Here is a 13,439-nt window from a genome sequence, read left to right as displayed (position 1 = left end):
TGTCTTCTCTTTTTCAGAATACTCATCGGAAAAAATTGTCTAAATTATTGCAGTAGGTCAGGGTGAAAATGTGCAGCCAGAATGCCCCATATATACTATTTAACTTTTGCCTATACAATTTTTTCCTATCTTCAACGGAACAGGTGTTAGAATTTGTGCATATTGTATAACGCATTCTGTGTGTGTGTGTGTGTGTGTGTGTGTGTGTGTGTGTGTGTGTGTGTGTGCGCGCGTGTGCGTGTGCGTGTGCGTGTGCGTGTGCGTGCGTGCGTGCGTGCGTACGTGCATGCGTACGGGCGTGCGTATGCGTGTGCATTTACATAGGAAAATACGTAATATCATATCTCCGAACTTCTCAACTAAAATATTAATTATTATAGATCTTTGGAAATATCTCAACATCAGCTACAAAATTTTGTTTTAAAAAATCTGTTGTTCTATTTAAAAAATTAAAGGTGATTTTTACGTGACCTTGAAAAATAGATTTTTTCCAAAGATTGATTTCATTATTACTTGTCTCTCTTCAGACCAACTTTTGTCTAAAACATTTTCGTTTAAAATTAAAAAAAAGAAAATTTTAGGAGATTATTGTTTGAAATGAGACATCCTATATATTTTATTATTTCTTTATATTTAATCATGTGTTAATTATCATATTGTATAGTTGTATTTTTTTGGCAGTTTGGTGAAACTGAAGCTGAAACAGAAGAAAAAAGTGGTCTTTATTTGCCATCTGGAACATCTTACCATACAACAAGAAGACATACAGTTGGTCCTGGTGATGCAGTGCATCAGTCTCCTTCGTCATATCCTTACAATTATATGTCAGGCTATCAAACTTTACGGCCTCTTCCTATTCTTCAGTGTAATTTGGATCCTCAAGTTTTACCACACACGAATTTACCATTAAATCTTCCCTTAGTTCAACATCAGCCACCACAAAATTTCCAAATAAAGGATCAACATTTATTAAAGCCACCTCCTGTAATGGGTGCCAGTAAGTTTTATCTTGTTGCATAGAAGACATTTTAAAATAATTTATTATGATAATATGATAAATTACTTGTTTAATCAAAGTTGATTAATGACAATATTATTCTGAATCTTTTTTGTCAGTATAATTACAATCGGAAATTACAATCGTAATTAATTTTTATAAAATTAAAGAGCTGTTGTACTTTGATTTATTTTTTATGTACATTTTATTACAAATCATAGTTTTCGTATAATTATGAGTATATTTAATATAGTTGTAAATGCTTCTAATAGTTATCCATTCCTTTCTTCTCAGTATTCTTGTCACATCTATTTCCTCTCTTATTCCTCTAACTCTGAGCTCTCTATCTAGTCTCTCCCTTTCCTCGTCATACTTGTTACACCTCCATATCACGTGATCGATACTTTCACACTCGTTCCCGCACTCACATCTGGCGTCCTCTATATATCCTTTTCTTGCCAGTGACTCATTGACATTATAGTGGTTACTCCTCAGTCGGTTAATCAGTGTTACAAAATATCTTTCCTCGTTCATCTTATGAAACCATGGTTTCTTTCTTTTTTTGTTATAAAAATTTTTTAAATAATAAGTTCCTTTGTATTTAGCGTCATTAATCAACGTATCTTGTGTCTTATTCCAAATTTCCCTTTTGAATTCTTGTCGGAAATCCAAAAAGGGAACTTCAATTTGTTCATCCTCTTCTTCCTCTGTCGCCTCCTTTGCAAGTTTATCTGCCATCTCATTTCCTGCTATCCCAATGTGTGCTGGTATCCATATGTAAATAATTCTTTTCTTCTTTACCTTTATTAGCCTGAAATGTCTTTCTCTGATTTCATTTATATATCTATTTTTATACACACTCAGGTGATTATTCCGTAGTGCTTGTAGTACCGCCTTAGAATCCGTTAAAATCACTATGTCTCTAGGTCTGTTCTCCGCTTCATTTTCCATTATTTCCATGGCTGCTTTTACCGCTATCGCCTCGGCAGTGAATGTTGAACAATTCTTCGGGATGCTGATGTTGTACGCCAATTCTTGTTCTTCTATTACTACACTGGCACCTAATGATCTACCTTTCTTTTTCTTTGATCCATCTGTATATATCACTGTAAATCCTTCTTCTAATTTGTGTTTTTCCTTAATCTTCTCCAGGAGTTCCCTGTCCGTGGCTTCTTTCTTCTTCCGACAGTATCCTATGTTTAAGTCTATATCTATATGGTCTGTTACCGTGCTGTATTCCATATCAAATATTTCAAACTTTCTTCTTGGTCCCATCTTCTTTTTGCACCATTTTATTCTTCTCCACGCTTCCCCTATTATACTTCTCTGATGCAGTGGTTGTTTATACCTCGCAAAATCTTCATTGTGTACTAATTCTTCTATCTTCCTGTGGAGGTCCTCTTCTCCATAAACACTGATCTTACTCAAAAAGTTCCTTGCTAATAATTCCGCTCTGTCTCTAAGTAACGTAACTTTTGCTTCTGCTATTATCACATTATTTGGTGTACTATTCCTATATCCTAACGCTGTTCTTATTCCTAAATATTGTGTTCTTTCCATTTTTAGTTTTTGGTTTTGTTCTTTAGGGAAGTAAACAAAGTTTCCATAATCCGTTATTGATCTAATCATACTCTTGTACAGCATTAATGCTGTATTAACTTCCATGCCTTTAGATTTTTTGTTTAAATATACCATCAATGAGTTCGCTTTATTTACTTTACCTCTGGTTTCTTGTACTTGTTTATGGAAATCCAACTTACTATCTAACCATATTCCTAAAAATTTCGCTTCTTTTTGAGCATAGATTTTGGTGTTTTGTACTTCAATAAATGTGTTATCACAGCACCCGTGCTTGGAAAATTGTACTAGCACTGTTTTTTTAGGCTCTAACTGTAATCCTAACTCTTTAAGTTTTTCATTAATACTATTCACAGCCTTTTCTAGTTTTCGCTTATTTTCTTCTCTATTATGACCAATAACATACGCCGCTATATCGTCTGCAAATTGCACCGATTCATACTCTACTTCCTCCTTATCTGTTACATCACATGTATATAAGGCGTATAATATTGGGCTGAGTACTGCTCCCTGTGGAAGACCTTTATGTACTCTTCTGTGTTCTGATTCCTGACCATTAATAATAAATTCTGTGTCTCTATAATATAACCATTTGCCTATGTATTTCATAATGTTTTTCGGACATTTTAGTTTTTTAAATTTTTTCATTAATATACTATATATTACATTATCATAGGCCGAAGACACATCTAAGAAGGCAGCTAATATATATTGATATTTATAGATACTATTTTTTATATCCGTTGTCAATCTGACCAGATTTTCCGCACATGACCTACTTCTTCGGAATCCATTTTGATCTTTCGCCAATTTGTTGTCGTGTTCCGCCCACCAAACCAACCGCTCGTTCACCATTCTTTCCATTATCTTGCCGACACATGACGATAGCGCTATTGGTCTCACCTTCTCCTTGCCTGCCTTATCGATGAACATTGTTTGGTATTTCCTCCAATCTTCCGGAAACCAGTCAGTAGTCCAAACTTCCTTACAAATACTCAATAATACTTCTTCCATTTCTTCCGTCATATCTTTTAACATTCTGTATTCTATTCTATCTCTACCTGGGGCCGAATTTTTTTTGATTATTTCTAATGCTCTTGTCAATTCTTCCTTGGTGAACTTATCTTCCAAGCCTCCTTCCTTGTGTGTTTCTCCAGCCTATCCCATCATTTCTGTTTGTACACTTGGTGGAGCTAACTTTTCGATTTCCTTTCTGATTTCTTCTTCCCTACTTTTGTGTTTCTTACTATTCCAATTGATTTTCTTCCTGATGTTCTTGAAAATTCTCATAGTGTTCCACACATATGTAGGGCTGGTAAATCTATTGATTGAAGCACATAATTTATCAAAACTTTCTCTCGTCTTCCTGTTGATGATCTTTTTTGCTTCTGCTTTTCTCTTATTATATTGCACTAGAGAGTGTAAGTCTTTCTTTCTTTTAAAATTCTTTAATGCTCTTTGTCTGTTTTTTATTGCTTTGTCACATTCTGCGTCCCACCAGGTAACTTTTCTTCTCCTTTGTTTTTCTGCTTTTCTCCTTTTTTTCCTTTTCTTCTTTATCCATCTTCTCCGTTGGTTGATAATTTTCCGTTATGTTTTTAACTGTAGATTTGATTATTTCAGTAAACGCTGTGTATTTATCTTCCTTGTTGATAGCTTTTTCTAATAGTATGTCGTTAAACATTTCCTTATTTTCATTTATTATTTTTTTCATAGTGTCGTTATAGTCTGTCCATTTTGTTTTTTTCGTTGAGAACTTATTGGTCTTCTTTTTATAATCTTCCACATCAGTTGTTATTCTAATTTCTATCGGAAAGTGATCTGAGTTCCACGTATCTTCCAGCTGTTCATACTCCATAATGTCACTTATGTTTGTCGTGGTAAAAACTAAATCTAGATTGTTTGAATGTTGACCAATCGCTCCCATTCTTGATAATGTATCTTCGTTGATGCAGATGTAATCGTGGTTATACATTAATTCATATAGTCTCTCTCCGTGGGGGTCAATGTCGTAACAATTCCATAGTGTATGGTGGGCGTTAAAGTCTCCCGCTATTACTGTGTCGAGATCCTTGCTGTCAAACTTGAATATATCTTCCCATGCCGTGGCCGGGGTGTCCCCTGGTCTTCTGTATACCGCTATTAAGTTGATTTTTTCCGATGTGTTTATTAGTCTCACTCCTATTATGTCAAAGTTATCGTTGATATTGTGCCATTCGTTTATTATTTCGAATTCTATATAGTCTCTAATACAAATTGCTACTCCACCACTTTTTCCTCTACTTTTCTTACAGTACGTTTTAAATCCTGAAATGACCACCGTTTCAATCTCTTCCTCTGACGTATCATTTTCCCATCTATACTACTCTTAGTTTCCGTCATAATCATTATGTCATACTCTTGTATTTTCTTGTATATCTCATTCTTCTTCCCTCGATATCCTCTGCAGTTCCAAATTACTGTTTTGAGTGTGAATGTGTCCTATTTTACTGTAGGAAGCGCTGTGAAGAAGAAGGACCCATTCGGTCTTCCTCACGCACTGTCCCTCTGCCTCGCCCTTTCCAGAAATCTTTTTTAATTTCGCCTACTATTATCCTTTGTCTTCTAACTTTTTCCTCTAGTTCTAGTTCTTTTTGTTTTTTTTTAATTTCCGCTTTCACCTTCTCTCTCTCTCCTCTTGACTACTGATCCCTAGTTCCTTCTGCTCTGGTCCTTGTATCATCTCTTGAACTATTCTTCTGAACTCCCAATCTTGTTTTGAATAATACATGAGTTTTGCTGCTAGTTTCGTAATAATTTCTTGTTCACTGTTAAGTCCTTCTGGTATCTTCTGTGCTGTTTCTACTCTATTATCTTGTCTATCTTCATCGGTTGTCACCGTTTCAATCTCTTCCTCTGACGTATCATTTTCCCATCTATCTTCTCGTCTTCCTCTTTCCTGTCTATAAGCAATTCCCCTTTTGTCCTTGGTAATCTCTTCAGATCTATTATCAAATTGCTTATAGTACATATCATTTCTATTATCTTCTTTGTTCTTGTTTGTTTCTGCTTTGTCTCTATATGTAACTGTTCTTCTTTGTTGTTTTTCCTACAAGTAATTTTTGTAGCAGAATAGGTTAAAGTTAAGGAATGAGCGCTCTTGTTCATATGGCGCTCAGGGCCGGCGCACGTTCCTCAGTCGCTCGTATCTAGTCCTTGACCTTTTTCTGCATTGTATTGCTTAAAATATGATAAAAGTCAACAAAATAAATATTGCTTATGTTCCTTTTATAATAAATAAATAAATAAATAGTCTGATTTTGTAGCACTATTTAAAAATTAAAAAATGTGAATAGTTAAAAATATAAATATGCTTTGTGTGCTGAGCGTTCTGTTATTCTAATAAATATTGCACAATTATGTATGATAGTTAAATAGTATCACTAAACTTAAAGAATAGTTAACTAGAACGCTCAGCGCGCAAAGCATATTACTATTTACATTTTTTTAATTTTTAGATAGTGTTACGGAATCAGACAATTCCTTTATTCATTTATTATGTAAGGACTAGAAGCAATATTTATTTTGTTAACTTTTATTATATTTTAAGCAATACAATGTAGAAAAAGGTCAAGGACTAGGTACGAGCGACTGAGGAGCATGCGCCGTCCCTGAACGTTACATAAACGAGAACGCTTATTCGTTAACTTTAACCTACTCTGCTATAAAAACTACTTGTCAATTTTGCTAAAGAAAAAAGTTTTTTTTGGCATAAAGAATCGCGTCCTGTACTCCGTATTTGCGAGTTTTGGGACACTCTGTGTATATATATATATATATATATATATATATATATATATATATATATGTCGTAAGCAAACGGTTATTTTAGGAAAATAGCTTCTGACTAGGCAAATGCTATCTGCCTGGCCAAATAGCTTTCACCATTTATTCTTGCTATTTTCCTAGGCAGATGCTATTTGATTGAACCGCTGTTAGGCAAATGGTATTCCGTGCAGCATGCATTGGTGGGTAATTCTTCAGTTTAGCTACCCCAGCACAGAAATCGATGAAATTAGGCTTATTCGACGCGTTTTTGCACGAAACGAAAGAATCTGGCAGAAAAAAGTGTCGCTCTGCCCCGCGAAGCGAGATATTAATCGTTAAAGTTGACAGGAATTAGGTTATGATTCCTGTCATACCGACGAGATGTAGCGACCATAAACATGCCCCGCGACAACTTCTCACTGATTTTAGGACACGCCTTCGGCGTATAGATTAGTGACGCGCTTTAAAAGTATTTAATTGTTTAAAGCGCATCACTAACCTATGTAGGTTAGTGACGCGCTTTAAAAGTATTTAACTGTTTAAAGCGCGTCACTAACCTACGCAGGTTAGTGACGCGCTTTAAACAGTTAAATACTTTTAAAGCGCGTCACTGAAGTGCACCAATGCATGCTTCGCGGAATACCATTTGCCTAACAGCGGTTCAGTCAAATAGCATCTGCCTAGGAAAATAGCATTTGACTAGGAAAATAGCAAGAATAAATGGTGAAAGCTATTTGGCCAGGCAGATAACATTTGCCTAGTCAGAAGCTATTTTCCTAAAATAACCATTTGCCTATGACATATATATATATATTAGGATCCTTTCTAAAAAAAGGCATGTTAAGTCGATAGTCGAATTTATTGTTGCCGCTTTTCCGCGATGCTGATTGGTTTTCTCGCTGCGCTTACTTCATTTGCAGCTGTCATCGTATATTTTGACAGTTGTGTGTATCAAGAAATTAATAGTGTAATAGTAATAGCATAATGTTAAAGCTAAATAGCGCGCGCGAAGCGCGCGTCTGTGGTGCTAGTGGTCATTAAAAAATAGATTTTGGTATATATACATATATATATATACCAACTGATATATATATATATATATATATATATATATATATATAAAATATATATCAATATAATATATATAATATATATATATATATATATATATTAGACCGTCGTGAGACAGGTTAGTTTTACCCTACTGATGACCAGTCATTGCGATAGTAATCCTGCTCAGTACGAGAGGAACCGCAGGTTCGGACATTTGGTTCACGCACTCGGTCGAGCGGCCGGTGGTGCGAAGCTACTATATTTATATTATATTTATATTATATTATAATATAAATATAATATAAATAAATTAAATAATAAAAAGAGGTAATATCAGCCAAGCACAGTAATTAGTGTGCAATATATTATATAAATAAATAAATACACTAATTAAACTCGGACGGTTTAATCCTTCTTTTGGGTCATTTTCAGCGTGACATTGGCCTAGTTTACATCGTGCGTTTAGGCCGCGACCTATACCTTATATTCAACCCAAACACGATAGGTCGCGACGATGTAAACAGTTGCGACCTCGCTTGGGTCAGGTCTCTTTTTCGCGTGCCCTGACCTAAATTAGGCGTAGACCTAAAGTAGGACGTAACGCGTGTAAACGCAGGTGACCTAAAGATCGCCTAAAGTGCAGAGAGTGTACCAATAGATACTAATAGATAATTTTTACTTATATTTGACCCAAAAGTATCATAGGTCTACATGGTGTAAACGTTTTGTTTAGAAGCCTATTTTAGGTCAGGGTATAGGTCAGGTCGCGATCAGGTCGCACGGTGTAAACTAGGCCATTACGAATAATAAGTTTTATGCGAAATACATGAAATTTAACGCAGTCATACAAAAATTAAGTCGGTGATTAACGCAGTTATACAATAAATAGGTCAGAGATTAATGCAGTCAAACAACAAAAGTAAAGAGTTAATGGCTCTTAACTGATAAGTGTGGTCTCTCAAGTAGAATGAAGGCGAGTGTATACTTCGAAGCAAACAAAGCATCCTGCGGATATTTAACTCCCCAGTTGGAAGTCCAGAAAGACAAAGGGAGAAAATTAAACGAGTTGTCTCTTATATCCTTAATAAACGTTAAAATTTGAAAGATACCTGCATGGATATATACATATATTCAGAGCAACACAAGATATAGTTGAAACACAAATGTAATAAAAAATGAAAAAGGCGATTTACGGAAGAGATTGAGAATCTGATTAAAATAAAATGGATTATAATAAGTGGTAAAAAATGGCCTATCTTGGTGGCGTTTCAAGAGACAGTGACATTATTTAAAAGTCACAAGGTAATCAATCAACACAAACGTTATAAACGAAGATAGAATGCGCACGAATAACGGAGCTAGATTTAAAGTTCAGGGAGCTTCTCAATTAATATTAATAATTAATTTAAATATGTATCCAGCAGGCATTCCATGTCTGCAGATTTAAACATTTTTTTGTCTCTTTATGTATAACATCCCTGATATTAGACGTTTGTTTAAGTAGGGCTCATTACCCAAAATCTATACGTTCTAAATGAAATTGTGATCAAATTCTAATCTACGATCTGTCAGAATGACAAGTTGTGTTCCTCCTATTATGATTCTGATGTTCTTTTATTCTGGTTTGCAGTTGTCTGCCAGTCTGGCCTATGTAGGGATTGTTCCACTTGACGCTCGTAACACTCTTAGAATCATTTCATCCTTGTTGTTTGTCAAATGTTAAACAAGGACGAATAATGCTCACGAGGGTTGTGAGCGCCAAGTTGAACGCACCTCTAGAAGGTATTACAGTTATTGCAGTTTATTTTATAAACAATGTTGCTATGTGTGCGTGTGCGTGTGCGTGGGCGTGGGCGTGCGTGCGTGCGTGCGTGCGTGCGTGCGTGCGTGCGTGTGCAGATTTTGCACACTTATCAGTTAAGAACTGTTAACTCTTTACATTTATTGTTTGATTGCGTTAATCTTCGACCTATTTATTGTATGACTGCGTTAATCCTCGACTTAATTTTTGTATGACTGCGTTAAATTTCAACATATTTTGCGTAAAATTTAGTAACATCATGCTGAGGATAACCCAAAGAAAGGGTCTGAAATTAATATGTATTTAGTTATTTATTTATTTATGTATTTATTTATTTATATAATATATTGCGCACTAATTACTGCTTCTGACTCATATTGTCTTTTTTATTTGATGGATACTCAAGAAAGCCTCCAATATTATTATTTATAACATAAATATTGAAAATTTAAACAGAGATGTTTTTATTTTTTATAGAGTATTTCTAGCAATTTGAATGAAAAATAATTTTATAGTAAATTGTCGAATAACAATAAAAATACAGCAAAAAAAATAGAAGGATGTAATAAATAATTCAACTTGTTTAACTTTTTTATAAATACTACAATGCATTCATAATATACTGTAATATATGTATATGTTCGTATACATTTTATTTTAAATGAAATTATATTTAAAAACTTTTTTTGATAGAAATTGAATTTATTTTATATGTAAATGTATTAAGATAAAATTGTCAGAAAGGTATATATTTTACAATATATGTATTTTATATTTTGTTTTAATTCTTTGATATAAATGTGAAATATGTTGTATTTATTTTTTGATGATCTTATGTTAATATTTTTACATATGGGGCATTCCATGCCAAATCAACCGAGGATTTTCTTCGACCATTTTTTATTTGGCCGAAATTTTTTTGTGTTTTTATACTAAATGAAAAAGTAGCTTCCATGATTTTTTTTTAGATTGTTATCTCTACCCATACTTAAGTTATGGATTTTTTCAAAAAAATGCAGTTTAAAATTTTAAATGTTTCAAGTGCCTGTAACTTTAAGAAGAAAAAAGATATTGTAAAAAATGAGATAATCTTTTTTTTCGTTTTTCACTTTTCGAAGAAAATATCGAAAAAATTTTTAATGGACGATATAACTGTTTTTTTAGGATTTAAGTAAAAAATGTTTTTTTCTCAATGCGACCCAATTTATAATATTCCATTTAAAAAAAAGTAATTCAATAGTAAAAATAAGTAAAAATGTAATTAAAAAATAGAAAATATTCGAATTTCTTCTTTATCTATAGATCGAAATTTCAGGATTGCTATCTATAAATTTATCAAATATTTTGATAGCCATCGGTAGAGTCTATCTTATTTTAAAAAAATTATTTTTGAAAAAAAAATAAAGAAAAAGTCCCTTAAAAAATCGAAGTTATTGAAAACCCATCTTCATCAATGGCTTAAAAATTTCGAAACTAACAATAAGTGTAGAATTTGTAAGATTTTTTTGAAAAAAATCAAAACGGTCGCATTGAGAAAAAAACATTTTTTATTTAAATCCTAAAAAAAAACAGTCATATCGTCCATTAAAAATTTTTTCAATATTTTCTTGGAAAAGTACAGTGAAAAACGAAAAAAAAGATTACCTCATTTTTTACAATATCTTTTTTCTTCTTAAAGTTACAGGCATTTGAAGCATTTGAAATTTTAAACTGTATTTTTTTGAAAAAATCCATAACTTAAGTATGGGTAGAGATAAAAATCTAAAAAAAATCATGGAAGCTACTTTTATTTAGCATAAAAACACAAAAAAATTTTGGCCAAATAAAAAATGGTCAAGGAAAATCCTTGGTTGATTTGGCATGGAATGCCCCATATATAATAATGAGATAAATTAATTAATGCAAAAATACAATTATATTAAAATTAAATGTTATAATTTCCAATGCTCCTCCTTCTCCTTTTCCTTCTTTCTTTATTTTTCTTTTTTTATCTTTTATCCTCTTCTTCCTCTATTTTCTCTGTCTCTCTTTCCTTGTGCATATACGTGTGTTTGCATACGTGTTTATAAGTAAAAAATTATTATATAATTTTATATATTAACTTTTATTTTATTTTATTTTATTTTATTTTATTTTATTTTATTACAGAGATTACTTTTATTCTTAAAAATTTGTATTATTTTGGTTTATATATAATTAAAATAAATATGTTATTTTTACTATATACTGTATATGTTTATACAGCCGGAAGCTTTGGTAGAAGAGCTTCAGATGGTGGAGCAAATCTTCACATATTTCATCAACAACACAGTAGTAATGCTAATAATGATGAAGATAATGGCTGGAGTCAACCTGGCAGCAGGGAACAATTACAGCCAGTAAGTAAATATCATAGATATATTCCAAATGTAATTCAATATTATATACAATGAGATATTATAACACATAAAGAATGAGACAAAACTGCAATTGGATGTAAATTAAATTATTATTATTATTCAATATAATTATATATGGTAATTATTATTATAATTTTTACATATATTATAATTTTAACCTTTAATTTTTTAATTAATTTGAAGCTAAATTTTTGCAATAGTTAATTTTTTTTATTTTATGAAATAGTATGACTTTTTTATTATTATTTTAACAAAAGGAGTAGAAATTTACTGTAAATAAAAATAAATATATAGAGAATATAAGTTACCTTATATTTTTATTCGAGTGTGTTATAGAATAACTGTATGTGAAATGCACCACGAGATTTTTGATACCAAACAAAGCAATTTTACGTTTACCAACATTCTCTTTGAATGATAGTTTTTGAATGAAAGTAGTTTGAATATCTTAAAGTTGTTTAATTAGTAGTTGTATGCGAGTAAAAAGCTGTGTGTGATGCAAATTGTTTTATCTCTATTATGCTGCCCTTAAATTTCATTTACCAAAAAAATCTTTATTTATACATGCATACAATGTACATTACTGGACAGTTTTTTTATATTTTGAGAACAAAATTTTTAAGTTTTGTAGAAATTAAACATTTAGGAATAATAGATAACCAATTTATTGGACGTTCTTCTGAAACGGTTAAAAAGGAATATTTATGTCAAATTTTTTATAGGAAACTTATTGAATATATTTGAGAATTTACTACTACATATCTTGTGTAAATATGCAGATATACGATATAGTTTCAACATAATGGAACATTACCTTACAACAGTAGACTTACGAGACATTGTTTCAGTACAAAGTTTTTTAATTCTTGGATTAGTTGAGATAGTCTTGTCACATGGACAACAATGTCTGTTTCAAACTCGTTAGATTATTTTCTACGGGAATATTTGAAAAGTCTTATTTATAAAAATGTTGTAGAAATCTTAAAAGATTTAGAAGAACGACTTTGTAATTGTAACTATTATACAGGAAATGCTTCGATATGTGCAAGAAAATCATTCGTAGAGCAAATGTTCACATAGAAATTAGAAATACATACATTTCGGGCATTTGCTATAAATAATATTCCATAACTTTTTCAAGGCCGTAAATATTTTTAAAATATCAAAATAATATAAAAAAAATTATGTGTTGAAGCATATTATTTTTTTTTAGTTGTTCTTTTAGTGGCATTTGTAAGAAATTCTTTTGCATATTAAGGGGTAACGCCACTCTAGAATTTTCAAAAAATGATTTTTTTTGCTTAAACGATGCTTTAAGGTCTTAGAAATAAAGTACACTTGGTTTCAAAGCTCGGAAAAATCTCTATTATCCCTTTTTCGTAATCCGTCTGCCGGCGCGGAATGCATCTGTGAATGTTAACTGAAACTTTAAACGCGTTTTTCTCGAAATCGCTTTTTTAAAATCGGGCGGAATCAGAACTCGAACACCTTTTATCCGATTGACTTGAAATTTTGAGTGAAACTTTACAATAACATTATTTTTAGAAGTACCTATGGATTTTGCGATAAGTTGAACAAAACTTTTTTTATAAACAATTTTGTGCGAAATTTTTTAGCGAAAAATGAAACATTTTTTTCCAACATGCACCATTTTTACAAAAAATGATATTTCGCAATTCCCATAGGTCTATAGAAGTCTATAGAAAATCTTATATATTTTTCAAAAATCTTTGAATTTTTGTTCCAACTCAGAAATTATAGGAGCTTCGATTCCGCCCGTTGGACGACTTCCGCAAAAAGGCAC

General features: G+C 32.0%; 1 protein-coding gene across 2 annotated transcripts in view; it reads left to right on the top strand.

Annotated features, from left to right (window-relative positions):
• The window catches only part of LOC139777845 (serine/threonine-protein kinase SIK3), a 196,087-nt gene that overhangs the window by 96,383 nt on the left and 86,265 nt on the right, over positions 1–13,439 (top strand). For both annotated transcript variants that reach the window (XM_071715484.1, XM_071715485.1), the window contains 2 exons: positions 682–997; positions 11,481–11,614. In XM_071715484.1, coding sequence (XP_071571585.1) covers positions 682–997; positions 11,481–11,614 — 450 coding nt within the window. The remainder of the gene's footprint in view (positions 1–681; positions 998–11,480; positions 11,615–13,439) is intronic.

The sequence above is a fragment of the Temnothorax nylanderi genome, unplaced genomic scaffold, assembly GCF_030848795.1.
Source record: "Temnothorax nylanderi isolate EJ_2023f unplaced genomic scaffold, tnyl_v1.0 TNYL_tig0166_pilon, whole genome shotgun sequence".
NCBI classification, from domain to species: Eukaryota; Metazoa; Arthropoda; class Insecta; order Hymenoptera; family Formicidae; genus Temnothorax; species Temnothorax nylanderi.
Note: the sequence above shows the minus strand (reverse complement) of the source record. Positions and strands in the feature narration are given on the sequence as shown.